Here is a 16,774-nt window from a genome sequence, read left to right on the forward strand (position 1 = left end):
CCACACAGTGAACAGAGAGAAGGTGCGAGATTTTTGTGCACCCTGCAACCACAATAAAGACTTGGCTGGGGGCCCCGCCGCTGCCCTGGGTCCTGAGCGACTGAAGGGCCAGTGTGCAGTGTCCGGGGAGCCATTTTAGGAGAGAGATCCGGGGCGTCGACCACGAGTCCGAAGACAGAGGCTTGGGCCTGGGATGGAGATGGGGAGGCAGATAAGTGTGCCTGGGGTCTGGGCCGAGGGGAAGGGTGCCAGCTGGCATCTGAGCGGGAGTGCCAGCTGTGGAGAGGGGGCACACAGGGGCGAGCAGCTCTGGGTGGGGGAGAGGCTCGGTGCCCTCCCAGTCGCCACCGACCTGTTTGCGCAGTGTAGGGGGAGGGAAGCAGACGTGGGAGGGGGCGGAGGAAAGAGAGGAAGGGAGAAAGGGAGGGAGCAGAAAAAGAGGAAGGGGGGGAGACACCAGCCAGAAAATAGATATTAGCCCAGACCACCCGCCTTTTCTCTGTTTGTCCGCACGGCACGGTGGGCAGAGCACACAGCATCGGCACTGCGGCGGGCGCCGGGGCCGGGAGGCATCTAGCATCACAGCAAGCGGCGCCTGCTGTGGGCATCGGGCTGAGGCCCGAGCCCTAGGGCTCCGATTGCCTGGGCAGAGGAATCCTGGGGAAAGGGGCAGCCTTTGGCCCTCCTTTCTGGGACTCGGGTTTGGCGAGAGACTGTTTTACCTTTGGAAAGCGCCTGCTCTCCGGGAGATGGGAGCCCAGGCCTCGCCTGGATCTCTGGGCTAGGAGAGGGTCGCGGCAGCCGAGGAAGAGAGTGAGGCCTTGGGTCGAGTGGATGGGGGGGCTGAAGAGACCGCCTCAGAGTCAATTGGTGTGGAGAGGCTGTAGCGGTGAGGCAGGCCCTGCTGAATGCCCCCGGAGAGCCAGCCCGTCTCCCCGGGGGCAGCAATGACCATGCGACCCAAGGGCGCCGGAGCAGCTTCGGGGAGACGCGGCCGGGATGCGCAGGCCTCGGTGGGGTTGCCGCGCAGGGAAGGGTCTGAGTGTACAGCGGACTGGTCCCAGGCCAGGCCCGAACGCTGAGGCGGTGAGGAGGGCGGAGGCGTCAGGGGTTTGTCCCCTGAGGGACGAGCAGGAGGCTGGGACCGACCCTAGGGCTCCGGATCCTTTTGTTCGCCAGACACCACCCCCCCATCTTCTTGGGAGGCCAGGGCCACGGGGTGTCTCCAGCGGCCAAGCTCCCTTCTGCTTCAGTACTGAGAGAAAGCAGAGGGTGAACGGGAGAGAGAGAGACGGTGACACAGCTTGCAGGAAAGGAGACGGGGGTGGGGGCACTCAGAGCCAGGGGCAGGAGAGGAGGAAGAGAGAGGGACGAGGGGCTGGAGAAAGAAGACAGGAGACAGAAGAGGGCCGAAGGAAGGAGAGAGACAGGAGCAGAGCGAGAGAGCCTGTGTGAGAGAAGGGCGGATAGGGCCGAGTGGGTACTGAGGCCCTGGCTGGGGTGAGGGCGTGGCAAGGGCTTGGCGTGGGCTCTTTGGGGCCAGAACCCAGGCTCAGCGTTCGGGGTAGGGGTGTCAGAACCTGAGAGAGCCAAGATACTCCTAGGTGAACACGGCGCTGGGCAGAGAAATATGTAAATCAGGGCTCCCTGTGCCCTGAAGAGTGGCGCAATTACGCCCCCTGAACAAGAAGCAACAAGCTCCCGGCGGGTGAGCTGCAGAGGGTGGCGGCGTCGCGGGGGAGGGAGCGGCTGCAGGAAGGGGGTGGGGGTGGGAACCTCACACCCTCACACCTAGTCCCCTGTGCCCCGGGCCGGGGCTCCCCCCTCCGCTCGCCGCTTCTCTCCCTTCCCCCTTCCTCCCCCTTCCTCCCCCTCCCTCCTCCTCCCTGCCGGCCTCGGTCCGCGTACTTAAAGCGGCGCGGGCGGGCGGACGCGGGCGGGCGGCCCGGTCGGGCGGTGGCAGATGCGCCCAGCGGTGGCAGCCGCCGGCGGCGGGCAGGTGACCGGCCTGCGGCGCAGCCTGGTCAGGGGGCGCCTGGGGAGAGCTGGCGGGAGAGGGAGGCAGATCCGCCCCCAGCGCGCGCGCGTCTCGGCGCCAGGAGCCGTCCCGGGGCGTGTTGGCGAGTGCTGATATAGATATAAGGACATTTCTCTCCATGGCGTCACGTGACATAATTACCACCAGAATCAATCAAGATGAATTGCACGTCAGCGCCCGGTGGGGATTTTTGCTTAGTTGATCCTGGCCCAAGCCTCTTGTGCAATCGATGGCTCAGGTTGGCGGCGCGGGGAGCGGCCCGGGGCTTGCCGGCGTGCACGCCGCGGAGCCATGAACGACTTTGACGAGTGCGGCCCGAGCGCAGCCAGCATGTACCTGCCCGGCTGCGCCTACTATGTGGCCCCGTCGGACTTCGCTAGCAAGCCGTCATTCCTTTCGCAACCGTCGTCCTGCCAAATGACTTTCCCCTACTCTTCCAACCTGGCGCCACACGTCCAGCCGGTGCGCGAAGTGGCCTTCCGCGACTACGGCCTGGAGCGCGCCAAGTGGCCATACCGTGGCGGCGGCGGCGGTGGCGGAGCAGGGGGCGGTGGCGGCGGGGGCGGCCCTGGCGGGGGCGGCGGCGGCGCCGGGGGCTACGCTCCCTACTACGCGGCGGCGGCGGCGGCAGCGGCGGCGGCGGCGGCGGCCGAGGAAGCGGCCATGCAGCGGGAGCTGCTCCCGCCCGCGGGTCGCCGGCCAGACGTGCTCTTCAAGGCGCCCGAGCCGGTGTGCGCGGCGCCCGGGCCGCCGCACGGCCCACCAGGCGCCGCCTCCAACTTCTACAGCGCGGTGGGTCGCAATGGCATCCTGCCGCAGGGCTTCGACCAGTTCTACGAGGCGGCCCCCGGGCCCCCATTCGCCGGGCCGCAACCTCCGCCGCCGCCTGCGCCGCCGCAGCCCGAGGGCGCTGCCGACAAGGGCGACCCCAAGGCCGGGGCCGGTGGCGGCGGGGGCAGCCCCTGCGCCAAGGCGACCCCCGGCTCGGAGCCAAAAGGGGCAGCGGAAGGCGGCGGCGGCGGCGAGGGCGAGGGCCCCCCGGGGGAGGCGGGATCCGAGAAGAGCAGCGGCGCAGGTAGGCACCGGGCACGGGTCGCGCGGCTGGGCCCGGGGGCCGCGGGCGCGGGGGGGGGGGGTGGCGGGGGCCTCCCTCTGCTTGCGCCGTTTTATGTGCTACTTTATAAGCATTCGAAGGGGTTTATACATCCTATAAGATTTCCCGGGTCGTTGTAAAGCGTGTTTATGATAGGAAACCAATTTAGGTGGGCTTAAGGTAGACTTCGAGGAGGACGTGAATGGTTGCAGAGAGCTTTTCCCGTCCTGGGAGGGGTTGGGGGGTGCTAGGGACCATGGATGGAGGGAGAGAGATTTCGAGACAGTTTGTGAGTGCAGACACCGGAGCCTCCCGCTTTTAAGGGAGGGTGGGGGGTGGTGTTGATCCTTGCACTGGACTTTATCCAAGCCGCTGGCTGACGCGCGCCTCTGGAGTGGAGCAGATGCCCCTGCGGGCGCGCTCCTGTCTCCCTGCCCTCAGGTTCCAGTTCAGAGCCTGCCTCGCCCTCCGCTTTCCCACCTTGGTGCCAGGGTGTGTGTGTGTGTGTGTGTGTGTGTGGTGTGTGGTGTGTGGCTCCGGGCGTGAACACACGTCCACGCCCGCACTCTCTCCTGTGCCCGCCCATATATCATCCCCCACGACGCAGGCAGGGCCTTTCAGCGGCAGCAGGGGACGTCCCCAACGGGGCTGGGGCCTGGCCCTCGCTCAGTGGCCCGAGAAGGCGGGTGGGGGCTGGCAGGCAGCGGCCCCTCTCACCCCTGATCTCTTTGCCTTGCAGTGGCCCCCCAACGGTCCCGGAAAAAGCGCTGTCCTTACACCAAGTATCAGATCCGAGAACTGGAGCGCGAGTTTTTCTTTAACGTGTACATAAACAAAGAGAAAAGACTCCAACTCTCTCGGATGCTCAACCTCACTGACCGGCAAGTCAAAATATGGTTCCAGAACCGCAGGATGAAAGAAAAGAAACTGAACAGAGACCGTCTGCAGTATTTCACTGGAAACCCCTTATTTTGAGAGCTCCAGGAAGCGTCCCCTACCCCGAGCCCCACTCACCCACCCTCCTCCCCACCAGCCTGCCCACCGCAGGCCCAGTGTCCTTGGGTTTCATGCCGCCTCTTCTTGTGGAACTTCACCAGTCCTTCCCACGGTCAACTCGGGACCGCCCAGCGACCACTGCATCCTGCGGACGAGGCCGGGGACTTGGCCGAGCGGATCCTAATAAGGGGAAAATGGTAAATGAAAACGTCCCTTTACAATTTTACCGCCAATGTGCTGTCCTTACCCCTCCCCCTCTCCAAGTCCTCGTGGGGCCGCGGTGGGCTCTGCAGGGAGTTAGGCCGCGGGGCTAGAAGGCGCTGGTGTTTTGTTCTGAGCTTGAACGGTCCCTTCCTTTCTCGTCGGTCAACGCAGATTATTTAAACTCCGGGAAATGTACCTTTGGTCTGTCATGTCGAGGCATGAGTCCCTGTCTTTTTTGTGTGAATAAATGGTTTCTAGTAAAATGGAGGTTAAAGCTTCAATACACTGTATGGGTTTTCCTCTGTGAAGTTTAGAGTTTGGTTAGGATATTTTAGCGGCAATAACCCTCTCCCCCATGCACCTGGAAATCTGGTGAACTGCTTTTTGATTCTGATAAAATAGAAATTATTCCCTTCCACCTCCTGCAGGCTACACTTGTCTTTAAAATTACGTTAGTGATGAGGAACCAAAGAAGCAGATTAACATCCTCACCTCAATCCAGTGAACTTGGAATTTCTGAAGATAACAAAAAAAATTTTTTTAAAAACCGGTTAGAAAATCCAAAGTCTCTCTTCATAAAATGACAAGGATTCAGGGTCCCTTAAAAGAAGACACCACAATTAGAACCTTCCATGGAGGGTTGGGGTGGGGGTGAATTTGTGGAAAGATTATCTCTCAGTGGGCGGAGAAGCCTTGAGAGGTCCAGGAGCAGGGAGAGGGAGCCCCCTGGCTGGCAGAGGGCGGGGGCCCACACCCACTTCTCCCCGAGCCTTGCTTCCAGGTAAAGAATGTGGTCCGGGCTACAGCGCACTTCGGGCTGCAGGGCCAGGCCAGGCTGTTTACAAAACCTTGAACTGTCTAGACAACACCATAAAAGCCAGAGTTCTAAACAGCTTAATTGGGTTATATTATACACCTTCTGGTGGGCCCAAAAGAGATTTCCGCAATGTGCAATAAACTGGAGAAGTGAGAAAATCTTCTTTCTCTGAAAAGAGTGAAGTGAATCTTATGACTCTTAACCTCTCCTAAGTCTAAAGTAAAAATATAAATCCATGAGATGCACAGCACCCCATGCATCTTTTGAATAGGTGTGCACTTCGAAATGTAATTTTTAAAAATTAAGGCTTCTTTGGGGAAGGAAAAACATAAGTGCATAAGTGTATGCCTTTGAACTTCCAAAATGTCAAGGTCATCACCTTTAACCTTTCTGAATAATTAGGCGCCTTAAGGTTCCTCTGTGATTTTCAGCCGCCACCCACCCTCACACATGCATGCTCACACACTTCCAGATTCTGCCCCACATTTATGACCACACAAAATCATATCAGGGGCCCACCATAAATCTAAGAAAATTCCTAATTTCAGGATCAATAACCTTAATTTCCCTCCAAACATTTGTGCAATTCAATAGCAATTGACTTCTTTAGAAAAATACAGGTTAGGCTGAAATGCCTATGAGTGTGTTTTCACAATGGCTAAGAAGTGTTGGGGGTCTTTGGGGAGATCTTAGATTGTGGTCTTTTTTTTTTTTTTTTCCTCTATTGAAGAACCAGCTTTTAAAGCAGGCACTTGAAAGAGGAAGCTCTCTTCAGGCTTACACCTTCATTACATTTGAAAGCAATTTGCCACCCTGTCAAATAAATTAGAGAACCTCCTATGACATGGGACACAAGAAAATATACTTATATTGTTTTAGAAAGCATCTCTCAACCTTTGGTAAAATATGGCAATAGAAACAAAGCCTACGTTGGAATAATTTCGTTCGGAAGGGGATTCCTTTGTTTGGAATTCTGGATATCGGTTGAAATAGTTGCTGTAATAGTAGATCGTTCTAGAAAGTTAAAACTGGTTTATTTCTTTCTCTCCTTTTTTTTTTTTTTTTTTTTTTTAATTGCGTCTCAATGTAGCAAGGTTGTGTGCCCACCACGATAGTCAGGCTGAACTCGAGATACCATTCCCCGTTTGCAGGGGCCTAGAGAGCCACACGAGGGCGCGCTCACGTTCCAGAAGCCGCGCTCGGCCCTGAGGCCGCACGGTACCTCTGTTTCCAGGACTGGGTTGTAATGGGCGATTTCAGCCCGTTAGAAACAGGCGGCAGCTAAGGTGTTCGCTGTTTGTTTGTTCTAAGCAGCCGCGAGGTGTGGCAAGTTGTCTGGAGACAGAGAAAAGGGAGCAAAAAAATATTTTTCAGATAGGAGATGGATCACCTAACCGTTGTCTCCTTAAAAATAAAGCTGTTCCAAGAATACTTGGCTATAACCTGATGATAAAGAGGAGAGATTTTTCATAGACAAATCTGGGTTTTGAAATAGGTCGTGGCCGCCGAGAGTTAATTTAATTAGGGGAAATCAATTTTCTTGTTGGCTTGAGCGTGTAGAGCGATGTCGGAGGCAGGAGTCCTCCCCCCAGCCCCCCTTCTCCACCTCCCGAAAACCGCGTCCGTCCTGCGAGCTCTCAGACCGCCTGCGATGATTAAAAGGCTTTTGTTTAAGACGGATCAGGGCGCCGGCAACTTAGCTGAGTGTGGTCTCGGAGAAAATGAGTCTCCTCAGGCACGGAGGTGGCCGTTTGGGGCTAGGAAGCCCGGGACACGTCTGGCGCGCGCAGGGCTACGCGGGGCGACGGGGAGGCGCGGGCAGCACCGCGATTTGGGGTGCCGGGGCCGCGCCGGCCGGATGCCGCCGCGGGAGGCAGCCGGCAGTCCTGGGAAACATTGATACTTCGAGGCCTTGTGGAACGGGAATGCATTTGAAGCAAAAGGGGTTCGCGTTCGACAGAACCCTGGCCACCCTTCCAGGTCGCCCGCCGGCTTTGAGGTGCGGAGCTTGGTTTTGGCACCGACTCTCAGAAGCAGTTTATTCGCCGCACGCCCTCCCAGCCCCGGCAAAGCCTTTGACATTGGGGAGCGTCTCTTTCCGCGTCCGCTAGCCTACAGGTTGTGAGCAGGTTTCCAGGACGTGGGCCTCTCCGAGAGGGGATGGCTGCTCCTCTGGCCCCGCGAAGTTCAGTGTGAAGAGCCCGCAGCTCCCAGAATGAGCGCCCGCCTCATCGGCTCGGTGGTCTCTGTCTCCCGCGCTCCAAGCCCCAGACCAAGGCGCTGGCGCTCTCCCATCTCTGGGAGCTGGCGTCGGCAGGGAGGCTGGGCGCCCTGAGCCCCCAGTGAGGCGCCAGCGAGAGGCGAGGCGTGGGTGCCCCCACCCCCAGCCCAGGGTGTCCCTGGCTCCACCAGTGTAGTCGTGGATCCAGTTAATCTGTTGTGAAGGGACCTTTGCGCCGACCTAACCGGGGCTTCCGTCTCCGTGGGCCAGGAACCCCCTCCCCAAACGTCGTTGTGTAACTTGTTAGGTGGCCCCGGCAGCAGCGGCGTTTTTGGCTGTGCGGGGCCCCTTGGCCTTGGCTGGTAGCCGCCTGTGGACCACGGTTGCTCAGCGGTCAACGGTTCCTTTCGTCCCTGAAGCACCCAAGGCGTGCCTGACTAGGGCCCGGGGATCGGATCGGGACCGTTCAGGGCTAAAAGGCTGTCACCTCCCCCCACGGCTCAGGAGTCTGCGCCGCCGAGGTCTCTGACGCCGAAGTGGAGGGAAAATGCGGGAAGTAGGAGTCTTTTGTGTGTGTGTGTGTGTGTGCAGAGGAAATCTTGGGCTGCTGGCTGGTTTACACATCGCCCTCGATTCCTTACCGCCTTTCTGTTAGCCTTCCCATTTGTCCCCTCCATTTCTGTTAATCTTGGCAAAAGGGGCATCCAAGGAAGGCAGCTTCCAATTTGCCCCCCAAAGAGGGAAGAAGCCCAGAGGCAGCTCAAGGCCCACCTCTCAGGGGCCCAGAGCCTCCACTCCTCTTCCCCCAAACAGCGGAATGCAATAACCAGTCACTTTTTGATTATAAATACTAATTTCTTGCTAAAGCGACACCTTTAATTTTTCTCTGGAAAGAACTGTGCCAAGGAGAAGGGTGTCTGGATACAAATATGGGTATTCATCTCCTTTATGGTGCAATATTGATTTATTATTAATGGTAACGGCTCCATCTGATCTAAAGATGATCGAAAACAGCAGCTATATTAAATACTTATAAGTAAAATAAAGGCTGGCCTTTAAAGCTGTTGCTTTTTCATCCCATTTGCTTTATCTCAGCCTTAGGGTCTTGGACACACTCTCCATCCTCCTTGGCCCATATCATTCTCTTGTATTATTTCCAGTTTGCTTGATATTTTTATAGTAAAATTGCTGTAAAATATTGAAATTCTCTAGCCTCAAGGAGCCACTCTGAAGGCAGAAATTTGAAAACAAAATAGAATTTTATGAGAAATAAGCTCAAAATTATATTGATATTACACCCCCCCCCCCAGTGAAAACTTATTTAAAACCTAATCCAATGTAGGGTGACTTTGAACTCAAATCCACTGGGAGCAGACCCAGGCAGGGTCCCCAGATTCGGAAGACAGATCTCGCCTGTGCAGGCACTCTGTATATCTACCAGCTCCAGAAGGAATTGCTTGTTTTTTGCCTGGATGTTTTCTTCAAGTGTAAATAAAGATTATGAAAGGGCATTTGATGGGCATAAAATTCCTGATTAGATTGAACAGTCTTGTCTGGCTTGGGATACAAAAAATGGGGTAACCGAGTTTCTGGCGGCTTCCTGGCCAAAACGCAGAGGGACGACAATGCTGGGGCGCCAGGCTGGCGTCAGGGCGCCTGCCGGCAGAGCGCGAACCGGGCAGTTTGTCCAGCCCTGGGCACTGTTAGCCATAGCTCAGAACAAGATCTCTGTGATTCCAGAAAGCAAATTTGGGGGTGCTGATTAGTGGCTGTTAGTGTTAAACAGAACCTTAACTGTCAATAGTCAAAAGTTGTTTTTGTTTTTCGTTTTGTTTTTTTTTTTTTTTTTTTGTTTTTCCTGCCTTCTTCAATCCCCACCCACAAGCTTAAAAACGACTATCCTGGTGCAGAGGTAATGTTTAAACCCCTGGCTTTGCAGAGATGTGGCAGCCAGAACAGTTAGAGGCGCCAGGCTTTTAACCTGACAATGATGTTGCATTTGAACAGCTGCGTAAAGGTTTAAAAGGTCTGTCTCATTGCCACCGCGGAGTTTTTTTTAAAAGGGGTTATTGTTTGGGTGAGGGCACAGAGAGGGGATGGTGGGAGCAGTCCCAAGGCCGAAAATAATGTTCACTGCCTCCTCGGCCAGGCCAGTGGAATTTCCTTTTGGGGAGGGGGCACAAAGTGTTTGGGGGGGGTGCTTTTTCTTTTTCTTTCTTTCTTTCTTTTTTTTTTTTTTTAAGGAGCCGATCGGCTACTGGTTTCCAAACAACCGAGGCAGAAATCGGCTTTGCTCACAAGTTCAGTCTCTGAGCCTGAAATCCAAGGCCAGTGCAGGCTCAGGCGAGTGTGGGGAAGAGAACGCGAATGCTTTTCCGGCCAGAGAACTGGTTCACGGTCAGAGTTTCCCGGGCCGTTTGCGTTTCTTGTCTGCGAGGAAAGTGGACCTGGGGAGGCCAAAGGACGGCTCCTGCATCCCGGCTGGCCGGGGCCCCTCACCCCGGGAGCCTTTGGAAATCAAGGTTAAAGCTCCCTGCTGCTGCCCTGGGGCCGAGGCTTCCGCGGGGCGGCTCACCGCCTGCAACCAGAGGAGGAGGGAGGAAGTTGTTGAAGTTTCTCATAAAACTCTGAGTTTCCATGGTGGTGATGGTGGTGGTGGTTCTTTAATGAGCTGGACCCCAACCCCAGACCATATCCTTGTTATAGAACTTTGCCTCATCAAAGGAAACAGAGGACTCAGATTCACCTCCCTCCCCACCCCCCTAGCCGAGCAAACCCTTGTCAAATAATTTTAGGCATTGTCCAAAACTATAAAATTCAAGTTCTGACAAAAGTATAGCTTTTTATATTTGACGATTTGTGTTAAAACAAAAATTGACCTTCTTGGTTGGTAGTGAAGGGGAAAAATCAATAGTATAATTTTCAATAATTCATAAAGCGAACGCCATTATGCTAAATCTTAACTATTAATCTTATCCTTTACAAAGTCTCGATTGATTTGTTAATAAAATATCTTCCCGTGTGTGGCAACAGCGGGTATAACTCTTTAAAAACCTTCAGAAGCAAGAAAATTACCAAGTAGCCCAAGAATGTAGATGAGAATTTTATTGATCGCCCTGATTCTTCTTAATATGTATTAATAAATTCCACAACCTTTTGTACCTTGCACTTGTCAGAAACCAATGCTTTTACAAAATCCATAAAAGGAAAACATATTTTTCTTCGCAGACGAACCAAATGACACCTTTGCATTTCTTTTGCTCCTTCTCGGCCCAGTTTTCCAAAACTTCTGGGGTCTGAGGGTCAGTTTTACCCTTACATTTTTCTCCTTTCACTCTTCCTTCCTCGCTGCTCCCCATTATCAGGGCGTGTAGGGAAGGAAACTTCGGTTTCGTTCTCCCGCTGAGAGCGCAAGAGACGCCTTAGTGGACAAGGGAGCTGCCGGCGAAGGCTTCGCTGCCGGCTGAAATCTCCCCGGCCCGCCGAGGTCAGGGTGTGGCTCCTGTGAGAACCCAGGGCTCCCGGAGGCTGGCGGGGCGCGGAGCGGGTCGGAGCCGCGGCGGAAAGCCGAAGGAGAGGACGGCGCCGGGACTGGACCCCTCCTCGGGGGCTCCAGGGCCGGCCAACTGCGTAGCCTCTCGGCACTCGCGGCCCTCTTCGCCTCCGCTCTCCGGGACACCTTGGCCGCGTCTTTGCGCCAGAGACCCTGTCTGTGAATCCTTGGGGTGGGGGAGCCTCAGGGACCCGAGAATCCTACTCACCTTCCCTGGCTTTCCTGGTACTAAAATGACCAGCCTGCGCCCCCACCCTCTCCCCGGGACCTGGTCCTCTCGGGCGCGTTCTGCCTGAGTGTGGGAAGGGGAATGCTCCTTGTGCCGGCGCCACAGCGCTCCGGCTGCCCTCCCCGCACGTGTCCTCCCGGAGGCCCCTCTGGCCAAGCCTTTCCTTCCGCCGGCGGGCCCGGCAGCCGGGACGTGGGACGCCAAGTGGGGCAGGCGGCCCGAGGGATCCCCGGGGAGGCGGGCGGGCCGGCGGCGGAGAGCTCTGGGCCGGCTGTCTCCTGCGCGCACTATCGCAGCCGCGTAGTAGATGTCGCTGTTGTCCGTGCTTACGCGGCTGGCCGGCCGAGCTCGGGAGCACGTGACCTGCAAGGAGGCTGCGGCTCAAGGCCATTTTCAAATCTCATTGGCTTGGTTGTCATGTGGTCGGCAGAGGCATCCACAATTACACGGGGAATGTTTTCCTAGAGATGTCAGCCTACAAAGGACACAATCTCTCTTCTTCAAATTCCTCCCCAAAATGTCCTTTCCCAACAGCTCTCCTGCTGCTAATACTTTTTTAGTAGATTCCTTGATCAGTGCCTGCAGGAGTGACAGTTTTTATTCGAGCAGCGCCAGCATGTACATGCCACCACCTAGCGCAGACATGGGGACCTATGGAATGCAAACCTGTGGACTGCTCCCGTCTCTGGCCAAAAGAGAAGTGAACCACCAAAATATGGGTATGAATGTGCATCCTTATATACCTCAAGTAGACAGTTGGACAGACCCGAACAGATCTTGTCGAATAGAGCAACCTGTTACACAGCAAGTCCCCACTTGCTCCTTCACCACCAACATTAAAGAAGAATCCAATTGCTGCATGTATTCTGATAAGCGCAACAAACTCATTTCTGCCGAGGTCCCTTCGTACCAGAGGCTGGTCCCCGAGTCCTGTCCCGTTGAGAACCCTGAGGTTCCTGTCCCTGGATATTTTAGACTGAGTCAGACCTACGCCACCGGGAAAACCCAAGAGTACAATAACAGCCCCGAAGGCAGCTCCACTGTCATGCTCCAGCTCAACCCTCGTGGCGCGGCCAAGCCGCAGCTCTCCGCCGCCCAGCTGCAGATGGAAAAGAAGATGAACGAGCCCGCGAGCGGCCAGGAGCCCACCAAAGTCTCCCAGGTGGAGAGCCCGGAGGCCAAAGGCGGCCTTCCCGAAGAGAGGAGCTGCCTGGCTGAGGTCTCCGTGTCCAGTCCCGAAGTGCAGGAGAAGGAAAGCAAAGGTCGGTATGAGCAGAGTTGCCACCCCAGCGGGGCGCGCAGCCCGGGAACCAGCGGAGAGGGCGCGCCCGCCCGCGGTGCCCAGAGCCGAGCACAGGCTGCCGCGGCGGCGGGCGCCAGACCTGGCAGGTACTGCTCCTGCCGGCACTTAGAGGGGGGCAATCTCAGCCCTGAGATGGTCCCCACTTCTCTCCCCGCTGCCTTGGCTCTCCCCGCCAGTCCTGGCCCCACGCTGATGGTGCACGGACAGAGGAAAGGCTTGCTGGGTTTATTTTTCCTGAGCTAGACTGAAACACAACAAAAGAGAGCAAAGGGGACCTGCGGCTCGTAAACACGGCCCCAGAGCCTCGTTTCTCCTGCTCAGATTTGCATTCCCAGTTTTGCCTTGCGTCCAGTGATCATTTTAAGGCGGTCCAAGGCACGGTGTTCGTGTTCCAGTGTGTGCACCCCGCATCCTGCGAGCTTAGGGGGCGGCGAGGGGAACGGGATGGCTGGGCCGACTGGTGCTTGGGTCGGGGAACACGGCTTCCTGCCTTTGCCGGGCTGGGTAACCTTGGCTTTGTCTGGGGAAATTGCCGCAGGCTTTGCAATCCGTCTGTGAAGAGGGAGAAGAATGGGACGCATTGCCCACTCTGCAGGGCCAGCCGCAAGGCTGGGCTAGGACAAGGAGCCAGGGCTCTAGCTCTGGAGAAGGAACCCTGAGCCTTTCCCCCAGCGCCCAGAGGTGGGCCACGGTAGGGGCTACGTGTCTGAGGGGATGCTTTTGTGTGGGCACAGGAAGGCATGAGAAGTCAGGAGATTCTGGGGGAGAGTGTACAACAATGTCAGACAGGGTGGAGAAGGTGTTCTTGCTTCCTCGATTACCTTGTGAAATAGAACGGCCACATACAAGCCTGGCTGCGGGGTTCCCTGCTGCCCAGGCAAGTGGGGCGGGGGAGGGGGGAGCAGCAGAGGTGGGGATGGAGGCAGTAGTGGGGTTGCTAGGCTTGTTCAGGCTGTGGCTTCTTCCACTGTGGCCCTGTGATGAGCTGACCACTTGGAATGTTACTGAGGAGATCCTGGGAAGTTTGCTATTGTACTGTTGTTTTCCGAAAGTCAGAAAGTTGAGAGAGAGAAAGGGATGCGCTGTTTTCCCATCATGTCCTTTTGGGCATTTAGGTCTCATCTGGCATCAGTTTCAAACCCCTTCCAGGGTCCACCTCGTGTAGGTAACATTAAACTACCAGCATTTACCAAAGCGGCCTGGCTGCCAGCAGGGTCATGGCCAAGGGTACATTTGAACAGACTAAGAGAAAAAAAATTCTTGATTTTTTTTTTTCTTCTTCTCCTTTTGATTTTGTTAGAGGAAATCAAGTCTGATACTCCAACCAGCAATTGGCTCACTGCAAAGAGTGGCAGAAAGAAGAGGTGCCCTTACACTAAGCACCAAACGCTGGAATTAGAAAAAGAGTTCTTGTTCAATATGTACCTCACCCGCGAGCGCCGCCTAGAGATCAGTAAGAGCGTTAACCTCACCGACAGGCAGGTCAAGATTTGGTTTCAAAACCGCCGAATGAAACTCAAGAAGATGAGCCGAGAGAACCGGATCCGAGAACTGACCGCCAACCTCACCTTTTCTTAGGTCCGAGGCCGGTGGGAGGCCAGGATCAGAGAGGGGGCACCGCGTTCCAGGGCCGAGTGCTGGAGGACTGGGAAGGCGGAAACAAAACCTTCATTGCTCTTTGTTTTTTGTTTTGTTTTGTTTTGTTTTCCTGCTAGAATGTGACTTTGGGGTCATTCTGTTCGTGCTGCAAGTGATCTGTAATCCCTATGAGTATATATATATATATATTAAAAAACTTAGCACGTGTAATTTATTATTTTTTTCATCGTAATGCAGGGTAACTATTACTGCGCATTTTCATTTGGGTCTTAACTTATTGGAACTGTAGAGCAGCCATCTGTCCATCCATCCAGTCATCCACCCATTTATCCATCTATCCATCTATCCAGCAATGTGACTTATTCATGTTCTTCCTAACACAAAAGGTCTCTGTGTGTGGTTAGCCCATGAACTCATAGCATTTTGAATACATCCAGTACTTTTAAAATTACATATATATTTAAAAATTTTAAGAAAACCCACAAGCTTTGGGGGGAGGGGGACTAAAAAAGCACATTACAATGTATCTTTTCACAAATAAACTTAGCAATTGTCCTTGGTGAGATGAAATACTGACGATTTATGCCTTGTAGCCTTTCCGTTGTGGTGCATCTGTGGTCTGGTAGAAGTACAACAGCAACCTGTCCTTTCTGTGCATGATCTGGTCGCATGTATAATGCAATAAACTCTGGAAATGAGCTTGCTCCCTCTGCTTTCTGAAATGGAAATGCTATGGTGGACATGAACAACGCCTTTGGTGAGATTCTCTTCACACTCAACTGCCTGTTTGGAGCAGGCGGGCGGGGGTGTGATAAGGAGCAGAGGAAGGGAGAGGGGAGGAAAAAGCTGGAAGAGGCCTAGGGTGCTGGAATTTGGCAGAGGTGGGGAGAGTGGAGTGGTAATCAGCCTGGGTGTACAGTTTTCATAATTGGGACAAAGAGGAATCCCCTCTCCTCTCCCAACCCTAAATGATAGCAGCGTAACTGCATGCGCACTGGGTCTGAGCCTCCCTCCTCCAGCCCGAGCCTGGTGAGTAAGTGCGTGCCCCAAGCCGCTTTTCCCTCTCAGCTTCCCCATCTGTGTTTTCTTGTCATTGGTTTTGGTTATGCTATTTTTTAATGCTTTCAGTGGGATCTTGGTGATTTCTGGCTAGCGAGCCATCGTCAGGGGCTAGGTTGAAATTAGTCTTGCCCACCTGGAAACTGCGGGGCCTTGGTTTCGGAGCCAAGACAAAGCAGCGGCTTAGCATTGCAGCACATCCAATTCTGGCCCCCTTTTCCTCATCCCCAGCCCTACCCCAAGCGCAAGACAGCCAGGCCCCAGCGAAGCCAAGGATGGGTGAGTTTTTCCATCCCACTTTGCCTTGGTTGCCTTGTGGAAAGGTTTTATGCTCAGCCATTACCTTTTAGAGGCCCACATGAAATTTTTTTAAAGGAAGAAACGGAAAGATTCTCCCCTGTCAGCCCTCCCTGTATTTGAGTACAAAATACTGCCTGAGCCACTGAGGCAAGAAAATGCCTGAGAGGTGACTGAGAGAATTTGCAAGTGAACCTGACTTCCCATGGAGGCCATGGCTTTCACCCGCTTCTGAAAGATCCCCCCGAGGACCCAGGCTCTTCTAGTCCCGCCAGAGAGAAGGGAGGAAGAGTTGAGAGCGAATTCGTTGTCCCAGGTCCTGTCTGCAGATTCGAGAGTCCCCAACAGCTTCCAGGAGCTTCACAAAACAGATTCTTTCCCTTAAACTCCCGGCACCTTCTTCCCCCTAAGTACAATCCATGTAGGTGCTCTGGCAGCCTTTAGGACTCAGTATTTATTCAGAATTTCCAACTTCCTCCCAAAAAGCCAAGAACCTTCCCACGTTCAAAGACAGAACCCTTTAGGGGTGTCATTTTCTGGAGGGGGGGGGGAAGGTGAGGAGGGAGAGAGCGAGATCTGCATCAATGCCAGACTGAGAACTCTGGAGAGGATTCGCCCAGACTTCATGTTGGTTGGGTACTTTCAACTTGGCTGTTTCTCCCAGCGTTGTGAGGAGCGCCATTAGTTGTGGATAGGGGGCCGTGCCTCAGCGGAAAACCTGTGCTACAGGCAAACGCAGCCCCTCTGGAACAAAATCAGAAAGCCAATGGCAAAGGCAATCAATCAGGCCATAAGTAGTCATTTACCCCCTTCCTTTCCTGGGCTGGAGGTGGGCTGAGAGCCCTCCACGGGTGCGATGGGCAACTTGTAGAGCAAGGAATATGCCCTCCGCCGCCGGCGCCGCCGCAGCTGCTTTTGTCTCGGCTCCCAGCCGGGCTCCCAAGGCTTTGTACCATGGATTTGGGAGTGACAATGGGCATTTCGCTCAGATTCAAGGCTGCCCAGCTTTCCCTCAGGAGGCAAGGGGGGAAAAAATTGGGAAGGGAGTGGCTCTAGGACCTGGCCCATGCAGCAGGGTTTTGCAGCTCCCCGGAATCCCCTCGGAGGCCTCCACGGGCTCACCGCGCCAAAGCAGCGGCGCCCTGGGAGCCGCGGTTCCCGGCGGCCTGCCTGAGGCAGGGCCGGGGCGGCGGGTGGGAGCGGGCCCGCGCTGGTATTTGGGTTCTGCCCTGTGGCGTGTTCTCTTCCAGGGCCTTCCCGGCAGCCCCAGAGAAGGAGAGGCACCCTGGCCGCCGCCGTCTTCACCATGCCGACTCGACCGCCCCCGGCCCTTCCGAGGGCACACAGAAGCCCCCGCCGCGGCGG

The 16,774-nt window shown here is 55.3% G+C and overlaps 2 protein-coding genes across 4 annotated transcripts; both read left to right on the forward strand.

The window, feature by feature from the left end:
* Nucleotides 1-2,127: 2,127 nt before the first annotated feature.
* Nucleotides 2,128-16,742, forward strand: HOXD11 (homeobox D11). 3 transcript variants are annotated; one of them, XR_009866768.1, is made up of 3 exons: nucleotides 2,128-3,113; nucleotides 3,871-4,324; nucleotides 16,660-16,742. XR_009866768.1 is itself a non-coding variant. In XM_062200612.1 (2 exons), exons 1-2 carry the CDS (start codon nucleotides 2,330-2,332, stop codon nucleotides 4,104-4,106), a joined length of 1,020 nt encoding a protein of 339 aa, XP_062056596.1. In that variant the 5' UTR covers nucleotides 2,128-2,329; the 3' UTR covers nucleotides 4,107-4,727. The 3 variants fall into 3 exon arrangements, 1 of the variants encoding a protein (XP_062056596.1); XR_009866767.1 differs by lacking the exon at nucleotides 16,660-16,742 and adding an exon at nucleotides 13,755-13,824; XM_062200612.1 differs by lacking the exon at nucleotides 16,660-16,742 and having other exon boundaries at nucleotides 3,871-4,727.
* Nucleotides 11,467-14,908, forward strand: HOXD10 (homeobox D10). Its single transcript, XM_062200601.1, has 2 exons — nucleotides 11,467-12,413; nucleotides 13,755-14,908. Exons 1-2 carry the CDS (start codon nucleotides 11,669-11,671, stop codon nucleotides 14,030-14,032), a joined length of 1,023 nt encoding a protein of 340 aa, XP_062056585.1. The 5' UTR covers nucleotides 11,467-11,668; the 3' UTR covers nucleotides 14,033-14,908.
* Nucleotides 16,743-16,774: the final 32 nt, after the last annotated feature.

Source organism: Lepus europaeus, chromosome 1 (assembly GCF_033115175.1).
Source record: "Lepus europaeus isolate LE1 chromosome 1, mLepTim1.pri, whole genome shotgun sequence".
NCBI classification, from domain to species: domain Eukaryota; kingdom Metazoa; phylum Chordata; class Mammalia; order Lagomorpha; family Leporidae; genus Lepus; species Lepus europaeus.